General features: G+C 33.9%; 1 protein-coding gene across 1 annotated transcript in view; it reads right to left on the minus strand.

Annotated features, from left to right (window-relative positions):
• Positions 1-13,114, minus strand: part of NBEA (neurobeachin) — a gene marked incomplete at its 5' end in the record, with an annotated part of 454,102 nt that overhangs the window by 182,076 nt on the left and 258,912 nt on the right. Inside the window, one exon of the mRNA XM_084201080.1 lies at positions 54-178. Within this exon, the coding sequence (XP_084057206.1) occupies positions 54-178 (125 nt within the window). The remainder of the gene's footprint in view (positions 1-53; positions 179-13,114) is intronic.

The raw sequence follows: 13,114 nt of genomic DNA on the forward strand, positions 1-13,114 counted from the left end.
AGGACATCAAGAAAGCATCATGAACTATATTTTTAAGCTGAGGTAATACTGACCATATTCCACAGCAGCTTTTAGGAGAGCATCAGCATGAGTAGACCCAAAAGCATTGCGAACAAATCTCCTCCGTCGGCGCAAATCATCTTCCCAGTAATCCAAGCGCCAGAAGTCATGCAGTTGGCTGGAAAATAAAGAACACACACACATCAGCACCTACCAGAGTTTGAACTGTATTTACATACATTATAGTATAATTTCACTGCTGCTTTCCCATTTCTGGAATACAATCTTGTAAAAACATGTATTACTAAAACTCAAAATATTCTAGCATTTCTTTACATGCATTTATATATTATAGACCCAGCACCGCCTGTCTCAAAGTGTTCTGCCTGCTGCTAAAAACATTAATCACACTGAACCCATTAACAAATGCAGCATCAAATTACAAGTATTAATGGCACAGCTTGCTTTCTTTTACAGTGTTTTTAACAAGGCTTGTAAATCATAGAATGGACCTCAGCGCAAATAGTTTGCAATTTAATGACTATGGTCCCTTAGCAGACCGAACTTAAAAGTATAAAATATTGCCCACTTGAATTTTGTGGAACTATGATTAAACTAATGTGCTGAAATATTCATTGAAATAATTCCCCACTGCCCCTAGCAACCTGAGAAAATTGCAATTTTATTCATTATTAATAACACTGAATTAGAGCAGCAAAAAAGTTCCACCATGTGGTAATTGTCTTGGTAAATTATTATTCCAGCACTAACAGAGTACTAGGATGATTTTATAGCTCCCAGCTAATACAAGCCATTAACAACCATGGCCATCTTAGTGTAACATTGCCTTTTTACATTCAAAAGAATATTAAACTCCTGTAGAATGATATAAGCCACTGTTAATCTATATTAAAGCCAGAAAGTACACATATATAATCATCTGGTACTCAGCTTGGGTTCTAAAGAGCTGACCAGCTCCACTTTCAGACAACTTCTTGACCTTATCAACACAAATCTCCCACATGTCTTTTATAAGCTATTTGGGAAAAGCTGCATTCTAAGCCAACAATTTAAAAGCTTTTTGGATTACTAGGAAGAATGCAAAATGTTTGTGGATGCATCCTTATTATCAAACTCATAATTGAACACACTATATGTTTAAAATTATTCTGCAGGCCATGACCTTGTGGACCCTAACTAGGGAACCACTGCTCTAAACCAGTCATTTTCAATATATCTGTAATGCCCTGGACATGTGTGACCAAAAGACAAAGAGAAAAAAGAAAAAAAAAAAAAAAAAAAGGGAAAAAAGTTTACAACTCATGAGTATGGTATATGTCTTTGCTGGATTTTTCTAGTTATTTCTTTAGCCACTGTTTTCTATATTGCCTTCATTTTAAGCAGCAATGTGCTGGTTGCCATTTCTAGACGAAAAGGAGAAATATGCTAATGTAGGACAGACATTTTCATTCTTCACAGTCCACTTAAGCACTTTTTTTCATGCTTTCATTAGTTATTGTCCAACTTTACTAACTGCTGTCATGAGACCTGGATCAGTTCTGGAGGGCAAGGCACCATGGGGAGTAGATCTAGCATCCTACCTTCTAGCCACTAACAAATTTTGAGAAGCAGCACACCATAATTTTTAGTCAATGTTGCTGGTTTTTGCATTCTGAATGACATTTTCACAACATGCTTCTTGAGTCTGCGTGAAGGTCCTACTTCTATGGCTGCCTTGCTGAACAGGCATTTTACTTATTTACAGGCAGCGAGGAGGCAACTTCAGTGGTTTTTTGAAAGGCAAGAAACCTTCCCTTTATTATTCCATTTCAGAGTGAGTCGTGAGAGGACAGAAGTAAAAATATTAACGAAAACCTTTTAAAAAAAGATCTCTGAAATTATGTGTGTTGGCAGCAATAAGAAAACCACTAATGTTGATAAGAATGATCTATGCAATAATAAAATACTTCATGAAATTAAGAAATATTCACAGACTAAAAAACTACGTTTTTAATTTGTTCTGTGTTTAATGTGGTAATTCATTACTTCGATTAATTAGTCTGAAGATTACTGTACATTCTCAATTTAACATAAACCAGATTTTAAAGCCACTATTTTAATGAAGTGTTAAGTAAGAAAGTAATGAAATTTTCAGAGGATTAAGTCTATTTTGCAGATCCAAAAAACCATTACAAGTTCACCAGGGATTGAAGCTTGAAATACATAATAATGGTGCAAAATTAAAATTTTTGAGAAAAAAGACCAGAAGCGTCATTTCTATTCACAAACTATATGACTTTTAAAAACAGAACTGAAGTTTCTTGCTACGTTTTTCTACAGACGTCTATCCTATAATGTTACTACATGCTTCCAGGTACTGGAAGTTGGTATCTCAACCCTAAAGAGAAGGTTTCTGAATCTTAACTAGTTGATTGAAGACTGATTTTTGACTCAGAGACACATCATCAACAAAAAGACAAGATACGTTTTCTACCCTGTTGTTAAAAAGAAAGCAGCCACTTCAAAAGATGATGGATCTATACTTACAGAAAGTTTTGAACAACTGAGCTTCATCACTTGAATAACAGGCAGAAAAAAATTGTGTGATTTTCCTTAAATGTTGTATTATTACATCTCTAGGTTAGATTAAAAATACTACTAAGTAGAATACTGTGGCACCAGTTCCAGCCTAAAATTTAGAATTTAACCTTTTTTAAGTCAAGCATTATGGACTGGATCAGTGTTAAATTGCCCAGCCCACAGATTACAGTACTTTAGAAATACTTATATTCTAATCCTGTGGATATCACTCAGGCTTTAAGATTTTTGAGGAATTTAGGTAACGGTTAGGTAGTTCTAAGTGATGGCTGTAAATGAAGTAGAACCATATTTCTAATGATGTACCAGGCACAAGTCAGTCCTAGAAGAGAGCATGTCTGCAAATCACCCATAACACTGCTACAATGCATTTTTTAAAGTGACTTGACTAAATCAAGTAATTTTAGTAATTTATTTTTTGTGACAAGGAAAATATTTAAATAGGCTTTACTTTTCCTTATAATGCATATTATTAATAATCCTTATTTCCACAGCCAACTAGATTACATGTAATTTCTCATTCCTCCATATCTTATACCAGTCAAGTGACATTTTGAATCAGGCTTGTTTGAATGAAGAAGTGCATATTAAGCACAACGTAATGAATATTTTTAAGAACTAAAAGTTTATAGCATCTTATATGAGCTATTTCTAAAGAATTTTAAGAGAAATATGTATCTATATCCTTCCATCTGAAGAGCTATTTTAAATGTATCCTAAAACACAAGACCCAAAGAAATCCACATGATGAGTTTAACTGTCAGAGATAATTTCCTTACAAACTACAGTATAATCCAATATAATCCAATATAAACCTTTCTCATCATAATAAGAACTGGCATGAAACTAGTAATACTACAAGGCTACTAACAATGAAAACATTTATTTGGAATGGTATACTATTGTAACTTAATCCAAAATTTCTGATGTGCAGTACTTCATATAGTTAATACAGACAAAGAAAATACATGTTTTAATGGAACAAGCCCTATTGTACTACATACTGAAGGATTACAAATTCTGTTTCATTGCCACTGTCATCACTGGTACGCACTTGACAGCTTGACGTGATGTTCTCCTACTTCAAATACACTTTTCTTGGCCAGCACGGGATGGAAAGGCAAACTGGTGTTATGCTGCCCTGGGTAGCCAAGATGGACTTTGATAAATTGGAGCAAACAGCTTTGAAGTCTCTCAAGTGCAGATTGCTCTAAAACTCACATCTGCCCAGAATTCTTCATGATATTCTTTACTGCCATACCACACACATCTTCCACGTATATGGGAACAAAGATTATTGAGACAGACTAAAGTGTTTCAGATAGCTCAATTATCCTTTCAGAGAAGAAACTGTGGCGTGCTTTGCCAGAAAAACAATTAAGAGGAATGTCAAGTAAGCCTGCACAGCAAAGTCCTCCCTGCCTTTTCACATCTCCAAAGCTTGAACATTTAAAAGACAACTCTTGAAAAGATTTTCTGTTAATCCCTATAACCATAGCTGCAATGAAGAGCATGGGAAGGGTTTTTCCTTGGGTTTATGAATACTAGCTGTCCTAAATTGTAAGTCTTTGTCCATCCTGTGTGCATTCAGCATCTGTGACAACAGCTGCATGGCTGTGAAACCCAGTCCCTTTTGGGAACAAGGTGCAGTTTGCTACATGTCACCTACAGCTACAGCAACTAGGGACAAAAATGAACTGTGGAGAGTAGCAGTACACATAAAAGATCCTCAGACTGCAGCCCAAAGGATGGGCTACCAGATGGAAGAGATTAAGTTTGAATATATTAATGAAGAGGAACAAGCCTGCAGACATGGGGGAAGGGGGAAAAGTTGTTTTGAAAGAGAGGTGGGTCACAGAATTGGAAGGATCTCAGAGAATCCTTAGTCTTTGTAAACATGGGAAAATACTAGAAAAGACAAAGAATTGATGATCTATAATTTCAACAATTAGTCCTGGTTGCTTTTATGGGACATATTTTGAAAAAGAAAAATTATTCTTTTCACAGTGGGGCATTATGACTGTGTTTTGAGAAATAAGGAAAAAAAAATGTTTGGAAAGCATAAAGAATTCCCCTAATGTAATATGAAGAACAGAAAGGGAATGACATTAAAAAAAATAAAAAGGTAAGTAAAAGAAAACTTGAACTACAAAAAATACAGAAACACTTATGCAATATTTTTAATGGTTAAAGCCAATATATAAACCTATTTGACAGAAGATCCAAGAAGCAGAAGTCTTCTGTAACAACACAGGAGCAAATAAGGTTCGGAAGTGGTGTATCAATAGATACAGTAAAATAAATGTAAATAATATTAAAACCTGGAAATATTAACACAAGGAATAAAGATATAACGAATCTGAGAAACACCTAATGTCATGAAAATTGGAAAAGAGGGTAAAACAGGGGAAGGATTTCCACTTGGACTTTGAAATAAGGATGAAATAGAGCATAGAGAAACTCTAACAGCAAATACTACTACTGATCATCAGAATAGGAGCAGAGGAGTCACCTCTGAAAAGCAAAAAGAGAACTGCTAGCAGTTTCTCTCCTCTGATCATGTTACTAATGGTCTTGCATTAATAATGAAGGACAAAGCTGAGACAACAAAGAATGAAATGAAAGAGAGAAAAAACTATCAGAAGATGACTAATGATTAAAGATCCACCAAATTTATGGAGAAGAATTTCTAAGAACTGTTTTAAAGGGTAACACCCTTTTCAGAAAGGAGAAAGTGATTTATGGCGCTTTTATTTTCTTCTTAAGGCACTGGAAAAAGGAGTATTTTATACACATTGTTAATGAACATTTCCAACTCCTGAAACTTCTGTGTCTTAATTTCAGTGAGAAAACTGAGGACACATCAAAAGCTGAAAACAAAAATCTCTCAATTTGAATTATTCTTCAAATAGATGAGATGTTAGAAAGGAGAGTAATGTCAGTAGACGTGAAAGGGAGGCTGAGACAATAGAGATTTTAGCTATGGTACTACTTAAACCACAAACTTCTAAGTCACTAAAATCGCAGGATTATGGATTCTAGTGTATTGCATAGAGTCTGAAGGAAAACTCATAATGAATACACAAACAAATGAGGATTAACAGTTTACTGATTGACTAGACTTTTTATAAAGCTTAGCGCTTCGGAATGGGCTGTTCACTTTGGAGTGGCTGCAATATTATTAAATAGTAGTAAATTTTTACCAAGAAGCAGCAGTTGTAGGGAAATAAGACTAATCATGCATAAAGTTGTAAATGGGGAAAAAATAGAGAGAAAAAAGCCACATACCTCTTAAAAATAACAACGGAAGTAGCAATAACTCAAATCTCTACAAAATAAAACTAAAGATAAGTAGAATTTTTAAAATTATTGAATTGGTTTAACATAAAATATAAATTTAAAATAATGAGAGAGAAATTTGGCAAATCTATCCAAGTGGATAGATTTGATAATGGGCAATAGTAGGACACTAAAGTTAAATGGAATAATACAGTTTCCTGAAGTTATATCCTTGGTTCCCTTTAGTGACTCCAATGGCATTGAATGAAGAACTGAAGGAACTTACAAAGCAGATACATAAATTGTCAGTGTTTGCCTGACCAGATCACAAAGGACTTTTTAGTAACAAAATATGAGTAACAACAATGCAATTGCAACAGATTCTAGAGATAATAAATTGTAAACTTAGAAACACTAAAATGAAATAAAATTTAGGGTTAGAATTAGGACATAAAAGATTATATTTGAAAAAAAATAGGAAAATAAAGTGGTTGAAACAATACTCTGGTTTAACTCAGATTTCTGGTTTAACTCAGATTTCTGGTTTGGAGCCTTAATTCTGTTTCAGAATGTGGCTTACTGCCACTCCAACAAAGAGGAAGCAAAACATCCAAAGCCCAAAAAGCCATTTTATAGTTTTAGATAAAGGAAAATTTAGGTAAAATTCCCTTTTTCCCTTTTGGAAAATACCTTGAAAGAATGGTTTAGGGCACTTTTATTTTTAATGCCTATTTTGTTATGTCATGCTATGTCAGCACAATGGGCACTTATAAGATTTTACAAGTACTGCCATGATGCCTCAGTACAACAAACTCCAAGACGGAATGAATTGGGGGTCACCTCTGTATTTCTTAACTGGCTGCAAAAAAGAGACAGACAGAATGGCTTAGACTAGGAGCATTTCCATAGGGGGCTAAAATTAAGTAAAATGCATTCCATGATAAGTGTGCATGATAATTTTCTCATTCAAATGAAGAAATATCTCAAAATCTAATTGATACAAAACTTGGTCTAGCAAATGATCATTGAATTTCGAGCAAAAAAGAAATTGTTTTATGTTTTGACTAGTATGTTATAACATCACATCTGAAAACGGCACCATGACATTAACATACACTCTTGCTTTTAGGAAATACAGTATGAAAATAAAAACATTTGAAAACTTTTATTAAATTATGAAAATGAAAAAGAAAAAAATCATGTATTTTCATAGGAATTTATGCTATCATAACTTTTCCCCCAGAGGATTTGAACAAAATAATGTTTTCTAATTTAAATGGGTTTAAAAATGCAATTTTCATTTAATTCTTCTACATTCTTTTCAAGCATATTACCTACTGTAAGAAAAATTATTTTCCTTGTTAAGCACATCATCTGTCAAACTAAAAGAAAAATAAAAGTGGGTTCCCTCTGTCTACAAAAACAGGAGACCTCATGAAATAATACAACTTTGTCAAAATTGTCTGGAAAGTATTGTGTAGTTTTACAGCTATAATCCATAGGAAATCAGATAAACATCTCAGAAAATAACTTCTATTTCTTAGTTTAATGAAGTAAAATGCTGATTTAATAAATTAAATCAAAAGAAAAAGTTTTAGGAGAACTATTATTTTGCTGTAAAGATGCTGGTTTTCAATGTTAACTTCAATAGATACAGTTCTTAGGATATTTAAGATATTTCTTAAGATATCAAAGATATTTACAGAATTAAGTTTGGGGTTTTTTTCAATTTAGTTTATCCTCTGATCTTCAAACATTGAATATTCTTCCAGTAGCAATTCTGTAGAATGGATTAATCTGATAATGCAGTTACCTACTTCTGTTCTGCTTTTCAGAGAAAACCATCAAAGCGCATTTGAGTAGGAAGCATGGTGACTCAATTCATCCTAGGGAAGGTCAACAGTGGTTGCACAAAAACCAGATAAACTGGAGTTACGACCACTGGAAAGTAAGAGAACTCTTCTTTGTAGTTATGTTTTGCCTCTTACTGTCTGACTCCTTTTTTGCACAGAAATTAATTTAAAAAAACCCCAAATCTCAGCTCCCTCCCAAAACAGCCCTTCCCTGTCTGGGGTCTTTTAGCATTATTTGCGTGGTTCAGCTGTAGCACTGAAAAGGGAAGACTGAGGGAACAATTTACTCAAATCTCACAGAGACACCTTCCTCCTTTGCCTTCTGGATGAGCACTAACTATGCTACTTATGTAGATTATAGGATATTTTGTTCTAGATGTAATGAATACAGCTAGGCTGTTTTGGTTGTTTTTTCTACCTTTTCTGGAGAGAAATTGAGAAAAATCCTAAAACGAAATGATTTTTTTCCCATTGAATTCTGAATGACAGTAACACCACTTCCCTAAGAAACTCCAGTAAACAAAGCTGGAGGTTGTTTTTAATGTCACTCCCATACAGCCTACATCAGCACAATGCAGAAGTCCTGAGATTTTGCAAATGTTCTAATGAATCAGTGACTTTTAACATGAAAAATAGGTTACTCTGTGTTTCAAGATTTTATGTATCATATTTAACACATGTCTAAGGACAGTAGGGTCCTAGCTTATCCAAAAAATTCTGAGTCTTTATGACTTGTCTGCAATTCTAGAAGAGTTAAATAGTACCTAAAATTTTGTTAAGATTAGTGTGCTCGGACAAATGAAAAACAGTCCCCAGATTTCCCATTGGGCATCCCAAGTAAAAGAGCTTGCTGAAGCTCTGGAAAACTTGAGTGCCTCATTGGCTTACTTAAAGGTCAAACGCTAAAGGCTCAGACTTGTAAGTAGGGATAACATATGTGACTGCTGATGAGGATGCTGTCCCAGCTGTCTGCTCCATTCCAGATGCACAGATTAAGGTCTCCGGATCTCTTGTGAAGGAACAACTGAAGAACCTACTGAGCACACAAATTACAGCCCAGTTTCTAGACAAACCAGCAACAACTTGTCAACAAATCTAGAGCTGCACTTTTAACAGAAACAGCGTGGTTGAGATAGACAGATAGGACTTGTAATCTCATCAGTTACTCCTGTTTGTAAGTCACAGCATGGAATATGGAATCCAGGAACAGAAATTTAGTCTCTCTAAGTCCTTAATAAGAAAAAAGAAAAAACGTTCTGTCTAAATGTTTTAAAAGTGTTATTCTAAAACTAAGATACACAGCTTTATTTTTTTATATATATACTATTTCTAAAAACCCATCATGAATTACTGTTTCAGATCTTTTTAAATTATTCAAGCTGCAACTGTTTAAACTTGGCATTGAGATGAAATAATTAGCTTCCTTGAGGCCTAACGATAAACAGCAACAGTAATCAAAATCTAATAAATAAATAATACAGTTTTACCCAGGCAATTGTTTTAATTTCCATCATGCAGAGCTGTTTATTAAAATGCAAGTCTAATAATACACTATTTTAAAAGAATAAGTATTTTTGCAAAATGCCAATTCAAGCTTGGTATTTGGAAGTACTTGAATTCCAAATTTCTAGAAGCCTGAAGTTTTACCTACTCTGCAAGTTTTTTGGTACAGATTTATTTTTCCCCTATCATCCAGAAGTACAGCATAAGTTAAGAAAAAGCACATATCTATCTTTAACTTAATGTTGTTCTTAAGAACTGAAACAAAGACACGACAGCCCAATCAGTGGATATGCCTTGTAGGATATATAAACAAATATTCCTATCCCCAAATATAGCTTGTATTGATGAAATAAACAGTTGCCAAGGGATCTGGCTATGAATGCTATAGAATTTTTAATAGAGACCATGTTTATAATACTATCAAATAAATACTGAAGTAATCTTCACTTTGATCTTTTTTGTTCCTGGGAATTTTTGCGAGAACTAAAAAGCCAGCTTGGCAAGTAAATCAAAACTTTTCTATTTATACTTTATTTTTGATAGTCAAGAGGTTCTTCAGAAGTATAGAAACAGTATTCTATAAAACATCCCAAAATACATCAGCATGACCTAATGATGTATTTTGGGCTCTGAAAATATTATACGAGAAGAAGCAGACATGACATTGGGAAAAAAAAAAAGAAAAAAAAGATGACAACAAGTTATAACTTCTTTGTTTTCAGTTTTGAAATAAATTGCTATTTTTGAGGGTTCTGAAAAACAAGTAGGATACACTCTAAAGAATTTTTCCATACAAAGTATTTAGCAATCTATTACTCTAGATATATTTTTTAATGTTTTCCTTCCTTTCAACTATTACATCACACAATTTTGTGTGACAATCATGAGATACAGATGCTTTTTCCCTTGTCTGTAGCACAAATCTGTGACACAACCATGTGTATCTTCTGCATTTTTCATACATATTTACAGTTCAGTTGCTGTTGTATAGTAAGTATGACTCCCTATAGGGATATGCTTTACAAATAAATTACAGAATGTGCATTTGGCTGTATTTGGGTGTATGTTTTTAAATGAATACTACAGTTAAAGAAAAATCAGCAGCAGCAGTTCAATAAATTTATACAACCCTTCTCCACTTCTCTCTGTGGAACCACCATAAGGAGTTACAATCCTCAACCTTGCAAATTAAGCAGATTTTATACTTTACATGTTCATTGCAGGTTGCTGTTTTGGAGGGTTTTTTTGAGACTTCATTATCACAGATTGTATGGAAGATGGAAAATGAAAAAGGAGTTCAAACCCATCTGTTATTACAGCAGAAAGGAAAGCTTACTGATTCAGTACTGAATTAGATAATCGGTGCGGGGAGGAACCAGATACCTGGGAACAGAAGGATGTTCTTCTCTCCCTTCAGAGCATGGGCAGCCAAATTTTCTGATCCAAGAAAGCAAAAACTGAAAACTTCCCAGAATTGTGAAATGCAAACTATAAGTTGAGAAACGGCAAAATTCTAAGATTAGTTCAAAAGTGGGACAAAGGGGAACAAAATGGAGCTGGACGCAGTCTGTACCTGGGTTTGAATGTAATTTGGTGATGGAATTTTTTGATTTACTTTCTCTGATCTGTAAATCTGGATAATCATGAATATTTTGTGCCAAAACTCCCATGACATATGCCCTTGGAAAGAGTGGATCTTGAAGAGCTGAAAAGTCACATATGACTTAAGAACCACGGCACAGGACTTTTCACCCTCAGAGATTCTCCAAATTCTAATGACCAACTTAGGCAAAAATACAGCTTACTCTCTTTGTTCTTCAACATTTTCATTCTTTTTTAACCTCTTGATTCATTTAACTGCTCCAGATCTCCTCTGTGTAGCTCAATAGACATTATGTCTGAAGACGCTGAGAAGCTGACAATCACCTTATCTTTGAAAACTGCTTGTTCTACAGGGACCAAACTGCCTGTGACCTCATAGAATTTGTTTTCCTTTCTTGCAATCTGGGAGACACAGTTCAATTACTGGGAAGTTAATACTAGCAATTAACAGTTGTAATTTACTGGAAGATTAAGGCTGTCAAATTATGCCAAACGATACTTGAGTTGAGTTTCTTTTATCTAACTTAAGTTGTCAACATTATTGACATTCAACTAATCAACCCAGGCCCATTCCTCAGGCAATGGAGAGAACCAATTTCACCTTGGGAAAAGTTGGGTGATGGGATGAGAATCCTCATGTTCTTGTATCAAGCAACCGAGATCCCAACACTACAGAACGTGAAAACCTAGGTTTTTCAAGAAAAAATCTACCATCTAAGACTCATGTAAATTGTCAAGGGAAAGGTTGTGTCAGAGAACTCAGATGACTGTGAAATCCAAGAGCCAGGATTCAGAAAATGTAGAATTATAGGCTATCTGGGTCCTGTAAAATGAGAGAAATGGAGAATGTGGTCGGCTGACTTGTCCCAGTCTTGTATAAATTCAAGTAAAAGTAATATGGAGATATCTTTTCATGATCTGATTAACATGATAAAGGGAATTGTGAAAGAAAAAATAGGCCAAAGCTACAGAAATCATCTCACCTGCATAAATTAATAAAAAATATTCCAAATTCCACTTTTGAAGAATAGGCTTATAATTTTGCTAGAAAATGGAAATGGAGAATCAGAGGGTCAGCATTCAAAACCCCCAGATTCAGATTGCAAATGCCTTATTTGAATTGATACCAAATAATGAACATAAATAACAGAAATTCAGGAAACAAAAGTTAGAAATTCAAGCAATAAAAAAAAGGCTGAAACTCTAAAAAATCAGACTATATTATTAAAGCAACTGAGAAAGTCTAACAGTTAAACTTTCAAAAACCAGAGTACTCTTATGTATAATTAAAAAAAAAAATAACAAGACTATTATTTTGGAGGGACTGAATCTCTGGAGTAGTAAATAAATATTATTATGGAAGAAATGCAATTTTTTAGACCCAATTATAAAAGGAAGTATGAGTCTGTTAAGTATATGTTTATAAAAAATCCCATTAAAGTCAACAACATATTTAAAATTAGATTTGTTTCGGGACCTATTCTAGGGGCTAAATTACACCAAAATCTGAAAAAATCTTTAATGCTGATAGTAGAATATCAATGCACTTTTCTCTACCATAGATTGGAAAGTAATTGGCAAAAATATACAGAAATTGTTGTTTATTACATTAAAATGGGAGTTTAATTGATGTTATTTTATTAACATTTTTTCTCTTCTCTTTTTTAAGAAGCAAACTACCAAACACAAAAGATAAACAGTGAAAAGCGTCCATGATTCCTAGTAAGAAATTGATTGAATTGACACTAGTGTGAAGAGCTGCTAAATCACTCTGAAAGATTATTTATCTTTTTTACGGGAAATAAATGTAGAGTTTATTCTCATGTCCTGTCTTAAAGGACTTTTAATTAAATTCATAAGTCTTGTACAGTTTGAGAATAGCTTTTGCCTATTATATCAGACTTTATTTAAGAAACCAAAGCAACCTATGACCAGGTTGGTTAATATACATGACAGGCCCATACTCTGTATTGCTCAATAGCTATGCTATTTCTTTTCTAATGTATAAATGAACCAGCAAAAGGTTTTGTCCTACCAGCTGAAGACAAAATAGTTCAGTTCTTTTCTCTATACTGTTCTGTTGATGGATACTTAGAGAACATGACCTTCCATGAATCTTTCTTTTTGCAAACTATCTAATTTAAGTTGCTTTAGTCATACTCATCATTGACTTGCCTTTCTGTGGATATTCTGCAGTTAGTGATGTGGGTCCAAACTGCACACAAAAACTAAGGTACAAAATATATCAGATCTACTATTTTTTCTAACAGCAGTATCCT

The sequence above is a fragment of the Fringilla coelebs genome (assembly GCF_963513975.1).
Source record: "Fringilla coelebs genome assembly, chromosome: 2".
Lineage (NCBI taxonomy): Eukaryota > Metazoa > Chordata > Aves > Passeriformes > Fringillidae > Fringilla > Fringilla coelebs.